Source organism: Rissa tridactyla, chromosome 2 (assembly GCF_028500815.1).
Source record: "Rissa tridactyla isolate bRisTri1 chromosome 2, bRisTri1.patW.cur.20221130, whole genome shotgun sequence".
NCBI classification, from domain to species: Eukaryota; Metazoa; Chordata; class Aves; order Charadriiformes; family Laridae; genus Rissa; species Rissa tridactyla.
Genome location: NC_071467.1, coordinates 100,947,627 through 100,965,944, shown reverse-complemented (window position 1 = coordinate 100,965,944; position 18,318 = coordinate 100,947,627). Strand labels below are relative to the sequence as shown.

General features: G+C 41.3%; 2 protein-coding genes across 5 annotated transcripts in view; one reads left to right on the top strand and one right to left on the bottom strand.

The window, feature by feature from the left end:
- Window positions 1–6,798, top strand: part of KIAA0319 (KIAA0319 ortholog) — a 62,325-nt gene extending 55,527 nt beyond the window's left edge. For 3 of the 4 annotated variants that reach the window (XM_054192222.1, XM_054192221.1, XM_054192223.1), the window contains exon 21: window positions 503–6,797. In XM_054192222.1, coding sequence (XP_054048197.1) covers window positions 503–681 — 179 coding nt within the window. In that variant the 3' untranslated portion in view covers window positions 682–6,797. Of the gene's footprint in view, window positions 1–502 lie in introns of all 4 variants that reach the window. The other variant, XM_054192225.1, reaches the window with a different exon arrangement.
- Window positions 6,799–7,749: 951 nt separating this feature from the next.
- ALDH5A1 (aldehyde dehydrogenase 5 family member A1) lies at window positions 7,750–18,246 on the bottom strand. Its single transcript, XM_054192226.1, has 10 exons — window positions 17,908–18,246; window positions 17,588–17,671; window positions 16,465–16,635; window positions 16,053–16,169; window positions 15,474–15,617; window positions 14,459–14,602; window positions 13,086–13,244; window positions 11,627–11,796; window positions 10,810–10,868; window positions 7,750–10,651 (listed from the first exon to the last, which is right to left on the bottom strand). Exons 1-10 carry the CDS (start codon window positions 18,211–18,213, stop codon window positions 10,446–10,448), a joined length of 1,560 nt encoding a protein of 519 aa, XP_054048201.1. The 5' UTR covers window positions 18,214–18,246; the 3' UTR covers window positions 7,750–10,445.
- Window positions 18,247–18,318: the final 72 nt, after the last annotated feature.

Below are 18,318 nucleotides of genomic sequence, written 5' to 3'. Positions count from 1 at the left end.
CCCTGTTCACATATGTTTTGATTCACCTGAGTTTCAGTTTGTAGCGGAGGGAATTCTGGAATCCAGGGAAATAAAATCAACCTGAGAAATTGCTGTCCTAGAAAGACAGACATAACGTTTCTGTAGAAACCATGACCTTTCGTTGCCACTTGTGTTAATCAGATAGTTGGGTGGACAAACTAATTTCCAGATTCAAGCTATTAAGAGTACATTAGCTATGTACTAAGATCATCTAATTGTTTCAAATTTAAATGCATATATTCACATTGCAGAGCCATAAATTGACAGGCCTGCAGTGAATTCAGAAGAGTATCTGCCCAACAGTATATCATACTTCCTAGGTGAGTTGTTATATTGGTAATGGCAGTGGTGCACGCTGTTACGCAGGATTGCAGAGAATGTTTTCACTTACATTTCATATCACAGCAGAAGAGAGGATGGTTAGTTGTTACTAAAAAGTGAGACCTTTCTAATGGAGCTTGTTTTGCTTTTTTATTGTCAGGTATAAAACACAGAAGTACAGAACACAACTCCAGTCTGATGGTCTCTGAATCAGAGTTTGACAGTGATCAGGACACTATCTTCAGCAGAGAAAAGATTGAAAGAGATAATCCTAAAACGCTCATGAACGGATCCATCAGAAATGGAGTTTCCTTCAACTACAGCTCCAAAGACAGATAACTGAATGAGGGTAAAAGCACAGAACATGCTGGTCCAACACATCTGAAACACGTTGGCCCGCCTCTGTTTTTCCAGAACCAAAAGCTTCCTAAAATATCAACTAATTGCAGATGAAAGGGTAAATTTCTAACACAGTGAGGGGAAGGAAGGAGAAAGAACTAGATGGTCAGCTAACTCCTCTTGTCACTGTTATAGGAAGAAGAAGAAGCACATCTTATTTCTTGCATGTTCCATGCTGAATGTCTGAACTTCAGAAGGCCTTTTCCTGTATCACTGCTACAAAACTAGCCAGAGCTGTTATGCTACTAACAATGGTAACTGAGACACATACAGGTTTGTGTCCTGTGCTCCAGTCTCTCTTTCAGGGGAAGCAGTGCGAATCTTAAGCAGCAAGAGTCAATATAGATAAATTCCCTTACAAATTTAGAGGGCAATATGTTATCACAGGCTCCATCTTAATTTTTCAGTTTAGGTTGGGAACACAAAAAGAGAACATCTTTAGTGCATTGTATTTATCTCTAACTGTGCTTTGTGACTTCCTTCCTAGGGTAGTGCTCATCAGATGGAAATGTCTTTGTTTTTGAAGGAAGTTTACATAATCAGCAGCACAGTATTGTGATACATCTGTGTCCTGTAGGATGCAGTGTTCCCTGTATTTGCGAAGTATGGTGCCTGCAGGGAAGTCCAGCCTTAGCTTGCTTCTTTAATGATGAAGGTACTTTGGCTGTCTGGAGTCTGCCACATCCAGCCAGGAAAACAGTGGCAGAAAGGAGTCAGTGCAATGTACCTTCAGAAGCATTTTGAGCATTCCAAAAAATGTTTTGCTTAGAGAGCACTTTTAAGGAGCTCTGGACCTTTTAAGACTGAACCCTCAGCTGAGATGGGTTTTCATCTGTCAGCCTCAGTGCTCAATTAAAGAATATGCCAAACATTTGTGTAGTGAAATGCTTGTGGCAAAATATCCTATGTGGAGCAGGAGGTTCAACACCTACCTTCATTGTCATGCAAACTGGTACTGGGGAAGGTTTTAGATTGATATTAGATTGTTTTACTTTTTCCTTGGTGGCTATTCGGTGACCAGATGTGTTGGCCTTTAGGAGATCCCTTCAGGTGTTTGGGAAGGGTAGGAGTGTTGGAGTTCCGATGTTCGCAATCTGGATAATTTCTTTACAGTGTGCTTGTTAGGCTTTAAAGCCATGCCCCCAGTACTGTTCTTGAAATCCCAAATTGAAGACCTGGCTTTTATACATAAGCCTCACTTGTTGGGGGCATCTGTGTCAGTTGTACTGTCTGGCCACAATGTCAGCCTTTCCTGGGGGTCCTTTACTGACGTGCTGGAGTCTTGGGCTGAGCTGGAGGAATGATGTGTTCTGATGGAGAAAATGTTCCTCTGGGAGCATTTTGGATGAGGGTTGGGGGTTTTTTTGTTTGTTTTTGTTTCTTTTAAAAATCTGGTGGTGGAGAATCTATTAACAGAGAAGGGTGGAGAGTATTGAGAACGGCGGGAGCAGATGAGAAGGGTCAGGGAGGGGACATAGCCCACCTCCATCATGAGGAATAATTTGGTGGAGAATTCTGGGGCTTTCTCCACCCTTTCCTAGGAGTCTGATATGACAGAGAAGTTGGGTCGAACAATCGCTTTTGTGCTTCTCTTGTTAATGGAGTTGGGCAAAATGGAGTTGTCTAGGTTGGAAGAAATCAGTGCTCAAAAGTTGCAGCAACATGACGTGCTCCTAACTGGTTTCATACTTTGATTCTCAAATGCAGCCAGCAACAGTCCCTAAGGCTGCTGGTGCTGCATGGAGGAGCATTTATCCTGTGCGCAGCCCTGCATTTCTCTGGAGAGCTGAGTGTGTTTGCAGGACTCATTGCGGTGGGAGAGGCTGTGAAGAGCTAAAAAGGGCTAATGCAAGTATTTTCCATGTTTTTTCCCATACCCACAAGCAAGATACTGTATAAATGGTATGACTTGCTTTCTTCAGAAGCCAAGTCTGAACTCTGTGTATGGGAGTTCTAGGCTATTTATTGAGACAAATCTATTTTATCTCACCTTCTCCCTTCTTGAGTGTGTGTGTGTGTGTGTAAATATATTTTCAAATAACTTGGTCAATAAAAGCAAGATCAGCTTTTGATGTCTTTGAATTTCTGCTTCAGATGTGCTAACACAGTAACGCAATGTTCACTTTAAAGTATTCCTGAAGAAAGTTAAGGTCCACTTAAAAACTTTTTTTTTTCTTTTCCTTTTTAAATCAAAATGTTGGGCTTAATCCACTCTGCACCAACTCCCAAAATGTTCTAGCAGGAATTATGCTCTTGGAAACATGCATTTAAAAAAAAAGAAAAGTTGCATAAGCAACTACAACTTTGTATTGGACATGCTGCCATTAATGCTTCTGCTAAATACTGTATACAGTGGGCCTTTATCTATAAACTTATCTTTTAGGACATGTCAGTACAGTCAGCAGCATCCTTGTGAAGTCAGTCACTTGTGTGTTTTGAGTTTATTTTATGTTTTTAAAGCTGGTGTTGAAGCCTAGGAGGAGGTTGTTCTTTCAAGGAATTAAAATTCAGACTTTTTAAAAAAAAAAAAAAAAAAAAAAAAACCAAAAAAAAAAAAAAAACAAACCACCACCAACAAAACCTAAAGGCTGATTGTCTAGTAAAACAACTACAGGAATCATAAACCTGCTTTCCTCACTGCTGCAGAATTCCCAGGGCTATTCCCCCTTCCACACACAGTGTGTGCTCAGATCTTTGTGTCGGTGGTAAGTTGTGTGCCATAAGAACATATGCATGATTTGGCTACGTATTTCTAACTCTAACAAATAGGAAACATTGGGCAAATTTCTTATGGCATAAGGCCCTAGCAAGTGGAAGTTGCGTAATAAATCCTGTTTTCTTCATGATGTTTTGGCATCTTCGTTGCTAACAGTATTTTAGTTATGTTTTGAAAGTTGAATATAGTATAAATTTTTGAGCTGCTTCTAATTCTACTAGTTTGATTCTTTCACTTCCTTGGGAGGAGAAGTCATTCCTCTTACATACAGTCAGGCTCGTTCTTAATATGAAACTTGCACAGAAGTTGAACGTAATAGTTTCTAGCTCTCTGAATTTGTGGTATCAGATGTTTGTATCACTTGGCAAAGCGTTATTTTTGTCAGGAATTTAGGAGAGACTATAACAAGCCTTGTATCTTGATTCAGTATAACTTTTATTTCTAAACTGTTGCTTTCTTGCAGAATGTCAGGTCATATCTGTAACGCAAGGGTCAGAAAATCAGCTGTTAAGGTGCAAACACAATAGTAGAATTCTGATGCTAGCCTTCTGGTTTGGGTTATGATGGGTTTAAAGCAGGTTCTCAGTCTTCGTGTTTACTTCCACACACAGTTTTCCTTCATAAACAGAAAGAGTCCTGTCAGCTTCTTTGTGAAATAGGGATGGGGATCTGTCTTATCTGCTCTGAAAAGCAGAGGAGACCAAATATAGCTTATTGTGTATGGCTCAGAGTCTACTGAAAATAAAGAATAAATTCAGTTTGGCACTGATAAGATAATTCCTCTCTTTGAAGGTGGACACTGTGCTGATACTTACACTGCCTCATAGCCTTGATGGATTTTCACTTCCATCTTGAGTGAGGAGTATATTTTGGAAAAAAACTTCCTTACCATTACTGCCTGAGGCTTTAAACAGATTCAGTACTCCAGTATTCAATGCAGTGTATATGCAGCACAAAACTGCCACACTGCGAACAAGTCATCAGCTTGTGTTTTTCATTGTCTTAACCAAAATGCTACTGCAGTATGAAACAAAATTTACCTTGGCAAATCTGCTGAGATGCACATCCAAATTCTCTGTCTTACGGTTCAACCTTTCATATTTACTGAGTAGATTGCTGAGAAATTCAAGCAAAATGTGAATGGTCTAATTGCAGAGGATTGTTTATTTGGAGAGGGAGAAAAATTCTTTTTCATGTGTAAGAATACATTTTTAACCACATCCTTTTCAGTAAACAGAGTTGTAGTCTCCCTCTGTCAGATGCATCAGATACAGGTACTGTTCAAGCATCTGTTTTGTGCTGTCAGTTGTTGTATTTCCTTTTATGATGCAAATTTTCCTTTTCTTTCTTGGTCTCTTGTGGGCAGACAGAAGTGTTCACACATGCAAGGAACTTAACAGTGTGTGAACTGGAGAGAGAGACTGAGCGCATGTGTGTGTTCTCTATGCTGAATTTAAACTTTCCTTAGACAGTTCTGGTGTTCTTGAAATAACTGAGTCCTTAGGCAGATTTCCTATTCCTGATGTAAGCTTCAAGTGAAACTAGTTTTGCCCCTCAATGTACTGATGATGGGCTGTAGTCAGCTGGAGCTCTGGGATGGTGGTTAATAAAATGACAGTTACTTTAGTATTCTGAAGCATTTATGTGAGGTTTGAGAGAGGTAAGCATTCCCCTAGACAAAGAGAAATGGAATAGAGGTGAATTAAGAGTTTCTTGACATCAGCTATTGCTTATCATTGATCCCTAACTAGAATACTAATCCCATACTTCTGCAGCAAAGGAGAACCCATTTCACATATCTTTTAGGTCCTCAACTCCCCAAGGAAAGGGAGGGATCCTTAAAGCTTAGAAATAAAATTTAATAAAAGGAGGGAGAAAAGGTAAATAATTTTTTCTTTTGCACAGGCTACAAATCAAGTGCAGATGAGACGCACATAAATGGTTTGTCTCTGTATGGAAGCACTTCTCCCTGTGGGTGCGTGGGTGAGCTATTGCAGAATTTATATTAGGAATCTATTTCTAGAAAATGTTATTTATTGCAAATGATAATGTATTGTAACCGGAACCATTTCTGAGCTGAAATTACTACATTTATGTAACTACTAATAAAGTTTTGTCTTTCCTTCTAGGAGCTTGTCAGGTACTCTTTTAGATATGGTGTTCTGCATCGGACTCAACACTTTGGTCAGGCTAATAGAGATATGTTGTATACCATGCTTTATGTCTGTACTCAAACGTAAAAGCAGTGTAATATCTGATCCCTTCCTACTGACAGAAGCAAACCAGTTTCTTTTTTCAGGGAGGTAACACAATTCCGTACCTCAGAGAGCAGAAAAAAAATTGTACTGCAGTTCACAGTGAGTTTACATGTGGTGCTTGTCCTTACTTGGTTTAATTGGCTGTGTGTAAATATTCACCAGCTATCATGCCAAGTGTGGTGACTTCACAAGTTTTGTGGCTTATTCTATAGCAAATGCTTGTAAGTACAATGTCTGCTTTGCAGTAATCAAGAGATACTAGTGTGCAATATAACCCAAAATACTGCTGTTAGCTAGGGGTAGATTATGCTGCCTGTTTCTGAACTGGAAAAGAGAAATCCATGCATCAGTGTGTGTGAAGTTTGTGCTCAATCATGATAATAAAAGGTACTATGAGATATAAGTGTCTTTCTGTAAGGAAAAAACAAACACCATGAAAGCAACTTCAAGTGTATTTGGATACATGGTACCTCTTGCATTCATACTTGACTCCTACAAGGGAATACTGGCTGCTGAATGAGCTGAGATAGTGATATATAGAGATATAGTGTCCTTCATTGAAGAATGGAATCTGCCTGTTTGTTACTGCATTCTACACTTTGGTAACAGCAGTAGCCTCCCCCCTCCCCTTTGAGCAGGCTGATGCAAGCCTCTAGACTTGTGCAACAGAAGGTAATCAGTAGTGATTCCTAAACAATTTAAGCCAGTTATGCTAAGTAGCTTCAGCAAGCCACCAGACTCTCGTGTTGGAACTTCCTAGGCAGAGATTTTTGACACTGAAAACACTTTAAACAGGTACTAAAATTCAACTTAGAGCTTCTGAACACCATACTTAAACCTTCTCCTTTAAGATCGCTCAACCCTTCTATAAGCAGTAGGGCTAAGACAAAGGGCATGACCAGTTACACTTATGACTCTGCCAGGTACAGTGAGATGGTTACTTCAATGCCAAGTGAAAGCGTGGAGCTGCTGTTACTTACAGAAATGCCCAACTCCCACCATGTGCCTGATTGATTTAGAACACTGAGAACTATTTTACCCTGTGCAGACCTTTTAAACTGCTGCTTATGTTCTGTGACTTAATCATGAAAGCGTAATTAATGATGAAAACATGAAATGTGTCTAAAAATACCAGTGTCTGGGAGATGGAAAGGCTGCAGAACGCTAGTGTGCTTTAAACATTTCCTTGATCTTGGTGAGAAGAGATAACCAAATGCAGTCTGCCAGCTACTGTAAACCGAATTAAGTACTAGATACTGGTCAGGCTTGATATACTTATTAGTAAGACTGATTGTCCATCTTCACTGTTATTGGATCAGTGTTACCAGCATCAAGAGCCGACTTACTCTGAGCACCCAAGGTAACTGCCAGCTTAGCATACCAATGGACAAGCATTACCTAGAGTGACTTGTCAAAAAAACCTTGTGCACTGTAGCTGGGGATATTTTCTGCCTATTTAAGCTTAAGATGTTAGTATCTAGTAGAACAGGTAAACATAATTTCTTAAGAGTTTATTACACAGAGAGGACAGACAGTGGGGGTCAAACAACAGCTGTTTAAAGGGTAACATCAGAAAACAAAATGGAAATCTGCCATGACTAAGTCAGGTTAGAAATCGGAAGACAGTTTCTGAGACTTCAAAACTGTATTATCTACATGGAAATAAAAAAGCTTACAAAACTCTACTTTAAATCTTAATAAATGAAGTAAAGAATTACGCAAGTAATCATATCCTGAAAGCAGGGAAGGGCACTCTGATCCACAAAGCCTGTATCTTGTGGTAAAATGCTTGATTCAGCATAAAAGACTTGCATACAAAATGACTGATGGCATATTAGTATGTCAAAGTAGTCTCATCTATTTGATTTAGATTCAAGGGACTGTAATTGGGGTAACCAAAATCTTACACCTCATGAACACGTGGATGCAAAGTCTTTTTTTCCAGTGCTAAAGCTGGCAGAACAAAAAATTCTGTGCAACTCCGAGAGACTGAACTTAATGTGGCTTCTGTCAGTTTGTCAGTTCAACATTAAATAAGGTAATAAACCACACAACCCAGTGCTTTCACAGAAGTTATTTATTAACTGAAAACATTTTTCCATCACAGTTTTAATATCCAGAAACTGCTGAACTGTCACAAGTGTAATCAACATAACTAACTGAGGTGTGAGAATTCAAGTATATCTTTTGTTGAAGAATCACAGCTTCTGCTATGAAGACAACGTTAAGATTATTCTGTGCTTAACTGATGTAGACCTTACTGACACAAGGCTACTATGCTGGAATCCAACCACAATCCAATCTAGACAAAGGTATTTTTAAAGTTTATTACATACCTTATCTTTAATTATGGTTTGTGCTTGTTATCAGGCATAGTAAAAGGTATTATTTGCTAGGAAAAAAGTAAACATTTAGTCATTAATTTTAACAGTGATGTTTCTCAGAAAAGACATCACGATTTTAAATGCACCAATGCATCAGATCAGTAACTTTGCAATGAATAGAGCAGCAGGTTAAAGAATATATCCTCCAACTGCACTGGTCCAAGTACACCCACATTCAAGACTGTGCTATCATACAGCAGTATATGAGATAACTTTAATTTTGACCCCATGCTGCAGTTCACAGGCAGGCACGTTTGAAGTCTGTGCAATTTCAGTGGCGGATATTCTACCTGTGTACAATACCTATAAGTGTGCCTGCGTCACCGTGTTGTGGTACCCAGCCACCAAGTTATGACCTTCTTCTACCTAGTTACTCTTTCCAATAAGAAATAAACACGTATTGTCAGCCAAGGCTGGCAAACAGCTTCCTCTTCCACAAGACTGTATTCCCCAAGTTCAGGCAGCCTGGGTGCTCAATAGTGTAAACTTAGAAGTTGCCTATAAGAAAGTTTCTTGTGACTAGTGTAGAAATAGGCCGTCCTTTTTTTGTTCTTGACAACAAGCACATATGCCACAAATGATACCAGTATTAAGTCCTCACTATCTTAAATGTGCATTTTTGGTGCACTGGAAATTACTGGAAGTGCAGTAAGGGTCCTTTAACTGCCCTTCGGTTGGCATGATGCACATGCACGCTCTACTGACAGATAATGTGCTCCAGACCCACCTGGTCTCACATGTTACACAAATATAACCGTAAAAAATATTGAGAAATCATAAGTAGCAGTCAATGCTACTTTATGTGCGCTTTAAAAAAACCCCATGAAACTCAGTTCTGGCTTGCTGCTTTCCCCACCCCCCCTTCCCCCCAAGTCTTATGTTACCTGGTACCTCTTTGCCTGATTGGATAAAATACCTTAAAATATCCGATTTCATAGGCTACATTCATTAATGTATAAAAGAAGATCTCTGTTCCATTCTTTTACTTATTTATTTTTAATAATTAATGGGTAAAGACCCACCAAATAAAGTTAACCAACACAGGAAACAAATTTTGTTCCCCTTAGCTGCTGCAGTGCTGATTTTATTTGCCAAATTAACATTGCACATTTTTTAAAGTGCTTCTTTTGACTGCCATTAAAATAATGTTTAAACAGCAATGTTTATTTTTTATTAAGGAAGCTTTATATCATCTTTTGAAGATAACAAAATAGTGAGGTGATGTGTAGAAGTCTCACCTCTAATCATTTCTATTTAAATCTTTATTAGGTCACAAGTTAGCCAAATTCAAAGGTTTTTAAAACTTCCTCCCTAATGAACATTCACCTGTGTAACCACACATCCAATTCAAGGCACAAAGCCCATAGGAACGGAACCATCTATCTTTGGTTCAATCATCACCTTCGGAGGTGGTGAGTAACGTTCCTTTAGACACCAAGAAACATTTACATCGGTGACTGTACTTCTACCCAAGGAGAGTCGTGTTCTTTTCATAGAAGGGAGTTTATATCATCATGTCACCACTTGTGCTTCTGTCACACAGCCCTTATAGTGTCCCCTTACAATTCTGCAAATTATTCCTGCAACTAAGCTTCCCATCTTCTTCCTGCTACTCACTAGGCCAGCTGCTTCTTGTCCTGGAATGTCCTGTTCCCAGGACCGCTGGGGCTCACAAACGTCAAAAAAGGGCCATATTTGATCCCAGGTGTGCAAGCTTATTAGGCACAAATTACAGCTTTTTGCTTAGAAGCCCAAAGCTGAGCAGGTGTCAGCTCTGCAGCCAGCATTAACATGCACTGAAAAAGCTGTCCATTTGCCTGCATGGATGCCTAGATGTAGCTAAAAGCAATTCCTCACCTTTCATAAGCATCAGATTCTCCCAAAATTAAAAAAACCAAACACACCTGCTTCTAAAAGAAGGTCACATAACCACATTAGAGAATGTGGGTATTTACACAAAATTCTAAAGGGAGACTGCTGTCCCCAAAGCCTCGTACATCCACACCGAACTATTAAAGACAGCAGAAAATGGTGGTCTAGTTTTCCATTGCCTTACGATTTATTTTCGTTATGCACAAGTCTCCAAGCCCTCCCAGTCTTCCCTACTCCTTACTAAAAATGAGGGGCACTGTGATCACATTGCTGGAAAACTGAATGTATAAATGAAGAACATGTAGAAACATACGACAGCACAGAACATCGTAAATATCTCTACACATACAGAACAGGGTTGCTTAGTTGTAAAGAAGGTAGAAGTTGCCTTCATACGTTATTTCTGGTTCAAAAAGCTTATTAAAACTACAGCACTCTTTTCCAAGCCATTGGGATTGTGCTTTTTGAAAATTTTTATAAGCCTCCAAAGCAGACGTATTTTATTTCTAAGTATTCATCGATGCCGTATTTTGAACCTTCTCGCCCTAAGCCGGACTGTTTTACCCCACCAAAAGGACTCTCCACTGAGGAGATTATGCCTTCATTAACACCAACCATTCCAACTTCCAGCTGTTCTGCAACTCTCCAGATCTGAGCTGGATCTTGGGAGTAGAAATATCCTGCCGTCCAGACACAGACATACAGAAATGGAGATTAAAATCAGGAAGAACAATTGCAGAAGACTATGAAAAAGAGACTTACTGAGATTAAAAATTGTCACCCCATAACACTAAAGCTCATAAAAGCACGGAAATACATTTATCCGAGAAAGGCATACCTGCTAAACCCACATTAGCTGCGTTTGCTATGGCAATAGCTTCTGCTTCAGTATCGAACCTGTCAATATAAAGAGAAAACACACAAATGAGGCCTGCAGTTCATCTATTATCTTGCTGCTTTACAAGCAGCCTTATCAGAAATAAAAAAAATCAAGATGCATTTTTTTTTCCAAAAGCATCCTTTAACCATCTAACTTAATTTTCACTTTGAAGCAATGGAGAAGTTTCTACCACTTCTCTCAATTTAAAATGCATTTAAGTAGTTAAGTTTGCCCTTATCCCCCCTAGATACTGGTTGCTAAAACATTTATTTCACATGGGTTAGCCCACCAATTTCCCCAATGACACAAGCACTCTCAACTATGAGAGATAACCATATGTTTTTCAATCACATCCAATTGCTCTGGACAGAGGAGTGAAGGTTTTAAGGAGAAAAGAGAGCTCTAAGTCATCCTCCGTCAGAAAAACTTGGGGCCTGCAAATCACATGACAAAGTCCTGCCTCCTGCTTCATACCAAAAATCATGAAGTTGATGAAGGTTTTGCTGCTATTCACCCTTGCTTACCTGCTAATACCATTGAAAAGAAAATAATTTTCAAAAAGTTGCAGAGATGTTAAAATTGTATCAAGAGAGAGAAACAAATGAACTGCATATCCAAAGTAAGTTTTCACATGTGTACCCCGGTCTTATTACAAGACTCGTGTGATGGTACAAAAATATCTTTTGGCAAACTGTCATTCAAATCTTATTTATTCAAAGTAATCTTTCAGTGTTTTTTAATTGCTATTTTTAATCTGGAAAATGAATAATCTTACTTGATAACTGGTGCTAAGGGGCCAAATGTCTCCTCTTGGGTGCAAAGCATTTTTGTTGAAACATTACTAAGTAACGTTGGCTCAAAGAAATTCTTCCCCAAGCTGTGTCGTTTCCCTCCAGTCACAATAGATGCTCCTTGAGAAACTGCATCATTAATGTGTCTCTCTACCTGAGGTATGCAAAACAAGAGTCTCAAAGTCATCATTTAGGAATGAACAATAGTATATTTTCCACTGAAGAAATAATACTCTCCAGTATTACATAGAAGATTTTGAAGAGAGGTTTATACTTTGCAGAAGACCGTTTGCGATATTACTTAAAGTTCTCTTGTCTGACATAATTTCAGAGGGATAAATTATGAGTATGGCCCTAGTCTCACGTATAGTAAAGATTCAGCTTTTCTGTTGAAATGAAAAGATTACATCTAACGTGAGAAAAAGCCTTTGCAGGACTAAGAAGTACACCTGATATTTGTGAACAAGCACTACGGAAACAGAAGTACATGACTGTCATTTAAAGAGAAATGGACAATTTTCAAGATGGTACTGTCAAGAGCATCTTCCATCCTCTACATCTACAATTCATCCAAAGACAAGAAAGTAATAAGACAGCCGCCTATGATATTGTCCTTTGAAGTTACAGAAAGGCAGTTGAGTGACTATATACAGCGCTTGCTAATTTGTAGATATAGATGTATATGATACAAATGCACTATACTTTTGTGATGCACGAAGGGAAGGCATGAAGGAAAGAAATCAAAGTACTGTCTTTGTCTCCCAAATAACTGAATATTTTGATATTCTACTATTTTATAAACAGAAGTAGTCTGGCAGCATTCAAGTATAACAGGATTCAAACCAAGCCTGCATATAACAGCCATAGTATCTTAAAAAGTATGAAACACATAATTTAATAATCTTTAAGCTTAGGAAGGGTGAAATATTATAGAAAATATGACTTATTGTGATTAAAAAGAAAAATATTCCTGGATTCACAAGTCATCCAAAACAGAAGACCCCAACCATGCATGTAAGGTTTCAAGTGATTACAGCATCCAGAGCTGTGGGATTTTTAACCTCAATGTATTATTCTGCTTAGCTTTTGCCAAACAGAGGCACTGTTCTTCAAAATAAGTTGTCATTCCCAGTACTTCAGAATTGCAGGATCACCACACAACTCTCACAGTGTGTCCCGTTTCAGTGAATGTTCATGAGAACAGTTAGGAAGTAATCAGTAGGAATCAGTTTCTCCTAAAGGAGGAATCTTTTTTCCTTAATGGAAATGATACATTAACTAGCCACATCTGCTACTCTATATAGAGTTGAAGGACAGAACACGCTTCCAGCCACACTGCAAATACATTCTAACAAAACAAGTGTGAAAAAAGTGAAATATAAATGTGAAGTTACTTTATGGGTCATAAAAAGGAAATCAAGATGTCAAAAGAAATCTTTATACCTTCTCCACTGCTTTTTCATTAATTAGTGGCCCTTGGGTAGTTTTTGCATCAAATCCACTTCCGACGTGTAGTTCTCTCTCTATAGCTTTAGCAAACTTTTCCACAAATTCGTCATGGATTCCCTTTTGCACCAGGAAACGGTTTGTGCAAACACAGGTCTGAAAACAAGCATGAAAAAGGAAAAACAGTAGTTTATATTGTATTGAATCCATGAATTCATTCTGGCCTTCATGCCACAGCATCAGGTTACTACAGTGATTTGTCTGTCCTCTGCCTCTTCTCCATCATCCTAAGCTGTTACCTAGCTTTGCCATCTCTTTCATCACCCCTCTCACTTTAGAAATGCAACTTCAACAAGCTGTCAGTATGAGTGTGAAATATGCTACACTGCTTAATTTATGTTGCTTACGCTGGGAAAAGGCTTTGTGAGTTCTGTGGACTCTGATATATGGATCAACCAAGGTCCAGAAGCTGCAAGAAATACCTTCGAATTAGACTGCAGAATGCTGGACTGAGCAGCACAACCTCAAATCACACTTGCTGGCGTGGGGTGTTTTCTTCTCTTTCATTAACTGAGTTAGCTTTTTTCCTGGAATTTGTTTTTAAGTGCTTTCGGTGGCCTACTTATTTGTGCTACCCCCTTGCTTTGCATCCTATTTTGATTGCTACAGTCGCTCAAAAGTAACAGCTGCTTTATCCTTCTATGCAGCAGGAGAGATGCCTTTTATGTTAGATCTTGTCCAGCCTGTGTCATATCACCCAGTGGTCCTTGTCCACATTCCATTCTATTTTTCTTCCTTTCTTTCTTCCCAAGATTAGTCTTACGTTTTCTTCTTGTGTTATTCAAGTAACATTTTCCCAACCAAATGACCTCCCAATCCCACCGAAAATTTGCTGGTTCTCCAAACTTGGGAGTTCGTCAACTTCATGTTCATGTGCAGAGGCCAGAACAGTCTCCACACAGCCCTGTTCAGCTGAGTGTTCTGCAAAGTGATGCTCTTAAAAATTTTTTGACTCCAAGTAAAATACATTTGAACCAATGTACACTGGAATCCTGTCTGACACTTCTTCTAAGTTATTCATTGTGTAAAAATCTAGCCATGAGTGTCTTAACAGACTTCAATCCCCTTAAGTCCTGATGGGTGCTTTCAGAACACACACACACAAAGACTTGAACACACAATCTTACAGATAGAAACATTTATCTTGAGACTTGAAGCCATTATTTTAAGAAACGGCTAGGCACCACGTTATAAAATATAACCCTGAGAACTGAGGCAGGATGGTGTCTTTTGACAGCTCTAGTTCTCCGATGAATTTAATGCTAACAAAGCATATGACAAGAAACAAAGGACAAAAAGGTTACTCTTACCTGCCCTGAGTTTCTATACTTAGAAGCAAGGGCTCCTGCAACAGCACGGTCCACATTGGCGCTGTCAAACACTATAAAAGGAGCATGTCCTCCAAGCTCCATGGAAACTCGCTTCACAGTGCCAGCTGCATGTTTCAGCAATATCTGTAGGCAACAGAGGAGACATAGAAATCTGTACCCCGGCCAGATGTGAACTGTGGAACCACAGATGGATTAATTCTGGCAGGGAATTAATCCGCATCTTCTCTACAATGCTAACCATCTGTTTTCTCCTGTGACAAAAAACAAGGACTAATTTCCTTCATTAAAATCTTTAGAGATTAAATTCTGGCCAAGAAATAATGAGAAGGATTTTCATCGACTTCAGTTCAGGTCAGGCTTTTTATACACTAATATCGTCACTCTTGTTTGCTTGTTCTTTTCTTCTTTGGTCATAAAAATCTTGACTACTCTTACAATTTTTTTCCAAGATCTGACAGAATTTGGGATTAAAATTTGCCTTGATATCAGACTTTTTCTTCATTCTGCATACAGCCATCCCACAGAATACTATAGTCTTCTAGCCACACTCTGCTGTTTTATTAATTTCATTCAAGATGGTGACAAGATTGCTTATTGATGAAGGCTGACAGGAGAGATTCAAGGGCATCACTTCTCTAATACTTTCTCTCAACTGCAGAGAACCATTCCTGAATAGTACCTTTGAAACTCAATTTCAGTGTTCTTATTAGTATGTTGTCACCCTGCGATATGAAACAAGAGCATCCTGTACAGAATTGTTCATATTATAATTTAATAAAGGGCAGTTATCCAGAAGTTCCACATAGGCATCCTTCTGCGAAGTACTGACGCTAAAATAAATAGGCAGTATCTCAAGAAGTACACAATTATTTGGACAATTTGTGTACAATAGCCAGAAAAGGCAGCAGCTATGTGTAAAGGCACACACTTTCCCCCTACCTTTCCAGTACAACCACAGTAATAATCTTCAAAGGTATTCTGTGCACTTATGTACCTTTCCTGTTGCTGTAGAGCCAGTAAAAGATATTTTGGCTACCAATGGATCAGTGCACAGAACTTCCCCTACAGCTGGCGTCTGTTGTCTGGAACAAGGAACAACATTATACACTCCCGCTGGAATTCCAGCCTGGTTTGCAAGCTGCAACAGAAGAAACACAGAATTTGCATGATCAGTGCATTTTGTGTGAGGAATAGTCACTTAATGTTTCTTTATTGTTTTGAAGAAACCAGTCTGTAAGTCAATGGAAGTCGAACGTGCACAGCACAACTAGTAAGAGATGCCACCATGTCAAGCGAGCAGCTTCGCTCTGGTTTAAGCTGGCTGTCATTCAAAGTAACCAAAGCAAATTATTAGAGACGTTTTGTGTAGCTAAAGGGCCAGGTCCTCCTTGAGGCTCTAGACCATATTGGAAGCAACTTTCAAAGATTCTTACTAAACTAAAACCTCTGGATCAAGTCAGACAGTTTGCCCGTTCTTCATGTATGAAACTGGCCAGTTATCTTCAAAGCCCATCTCCCTCCCCATTTACAACTTCAGTCCACTGCTAAGGCAAAGCTTAGGAAAAAAGCTCACCTCCCCAAGAGCTAATGCTGATAACGGTGTGTCCTCTGCAGGTTTCACTACCACCGTGCAGCCAGCTGCCAGAGCTGCACCAACCTTCCGGGTAATCATTGCGCTGGGGAAATTCCACTAGGATGAGAGAAAAAAGTACAACCAAAGTTGGGAAAATTTTGCCTCCTGTTTTTGCTGAAATAGCTGACGTTTTCTGTAATTATGCGATAACCTGAACAGAGCTGCCTGATGTGCTTTGTCTTAAGTGAGCATTACAAAGCAGCACTGCCAGTCCAGGAAGAAGCGAGTGCAAGGTAGAATGAAACTTTACAGGGGTGTTTGCCAGGGCTTGGAGGAGCCATAAGGCCATAGCCCCATGCTGTGGGCTGAGCTGAAAACCTCTGCATGACTTGAAAAATTCAGGTATGCTTACTGGAGTTATAACGGCTGCCACTCCTACTGGCTGCTTCAGCGCCAGGATTCTTCTGTCTTTTGCAGATGCTGGAATAACATCACCATAAACCCGGCGAGCTTCCTCCGCAAACCACTCCAGAAACGAGGCAGAATACAGGATTTCACCCTGTGCTTCTTTCAGAGGCTTCCCCTTTGATTAAATCAGATTGAAGACACACTGTAAGAGGCAGACTGAAGCAATAAAAACAAATTTAGGTCATTTTGGAGTTTTTGTTCTTTTCAGAGTACTTTAAAATCCCCTATCATGCACACCGTGATCTCCAAAAAGGACTGTGTGATTGCGGCAGCAATAGTTGTGTGGCTTCACTGTACCATCATTGTATAGTCAACATTTTGTATGTTGTGGCCTGGATTCATTCCTGCCCAAGACAAGGACCTGGAATAGCAAATGTAGCACGTGTTTATTTACAAACTCTGCAGTTAGCTGCTACCACGGTTCTGAAGAAGATGCAAATCACAGCAGAACAGCTGCAAGTTTATGCGAGGGACATTTGTTTTGGGGAGTATGACTTTGGATTACCTGCCGGTCTGATCCCATGGCCTGAATGGCCATTAGCAGCCGGGACACCACAGAGGCGCTGCTGAAGTATCTTCCAGCATGCTTTTATCTAAGAAGACACCAGTCTGTGAGCTCCAAGGACTGCTCTGTGATGCGAACCAAAGCACACTGAGCGAATCCAACTCGGAGGCTTGCTTTAATAGTACTGCAATTTTTTCTGCATCAATGAAACGGATGAAACACGAACATTTGTGCCACGAAGACCATGGTTTAAGTTGATGTACGCTTTTGGCACACCACACAGCACAACGTGGGTCTGATTTCCACTGGACTGTCAGGTACTATTGTCATCGAAACAATGCATTGTACGTATGTCGGAGAGAGAAATGCTTGAAACGTTACCCGCTGACCTAATGGAGTGATGTAAATGCACAACGCGTCCACTAGGCTCAACTTTTTTTTTTTTTAAGTAATAACTTAAAAAAGCGGCAGCTAACTGGTGAAGGGCACACAGGGCGTTTTGCTGGCTGCCAGCGTTTCATTTCAAGGAGCCGCGGCGGGTTTCCGTCGGGGCTGAACTCACGTTCTCGGCCGTTATGATCCTCGCCAGCTCCTCCTTGTTCTCCAGCATCAGCTCGTACCACCGCCGCAGCCGCAGGCTCCTCTCCTGGGGAAGACAGAAGGCGGCCGCGGGGGCCGCCCGCTCGATCGAGACGAGCTTCTCCCAGGGGGAAGCCGAGCCTCCGCAAGACCCCCGGGTCGGGCCCGCGGCCCAGCCTGGGGACTGGCTGCCCTCGCCGGACCGGACCTCCCCGCCCCGGCCGCCTCCCGCCACAGGCGACGCGCCCGACCCGGGGTCCCCCCTCGCCGCCCCGGCGGGCGCCATCTTCCACGGCCGCTCACCTTGGCGGGGAGGCGGCCCCAGGCGGCACCGGCTTCGTGCGCGGCCCGCACGGCCTCCCGCGCCTCGGCCGGCCCGCAGTCGGCCACTCGGCCCAGCTCCTCGCCGCTGGCCGGGTCCTGCACGGGGAAAGCGGCGGCCGTCTCCACCCAGCGGCCGCCCACCAGGCCGCCCCGCCGCACCAGGGCGGCGGGCAGAGCCCAGCTGCCGCGCCGCGCCGCCGCCGGACCCAGGGGCGGCGGGGGGAGAAGGAGGAGACGGCGGCAGCGACTGGCGGCGGCGACTCTCCGCGGCAGGAGGCTCGCCATGGCCGCGCACCGGCGGCAGGCGGCGAGGCCCGGGCCGAGTCCGCCCGCGCCGCCCCGGAGGAGGAGCTGCGGAGGGGCCGGGCCAGAAGCGGCTTCTCGCCGGAG

Excerpts from the sequence above, each read along its gene's own strand:
- ALDH5A1 (XM_054192226.1), bottom strand. The coding sequence starts at position 18,213 with ATGGCGAGCCTCCTGCCGCGGAGAGTCGCCGCCGCCAGTCGCTGCCGC. Across the intron at positions 14,603-15,473 it reads GCTCTACAGCAACAGGAAAG|ATATTGCTGAAACATGCAGC; the intron begins GTACATAAGTGC and ends TGTTGCCTACAG. Across the intron at positions 10,869-11,626 it reads CCCTTAGCACCAGTTATCAA|GTTCGATACTGAAGCAGAAG; the intron begins GTAAGATTATTC and ends TTATATTGACAG.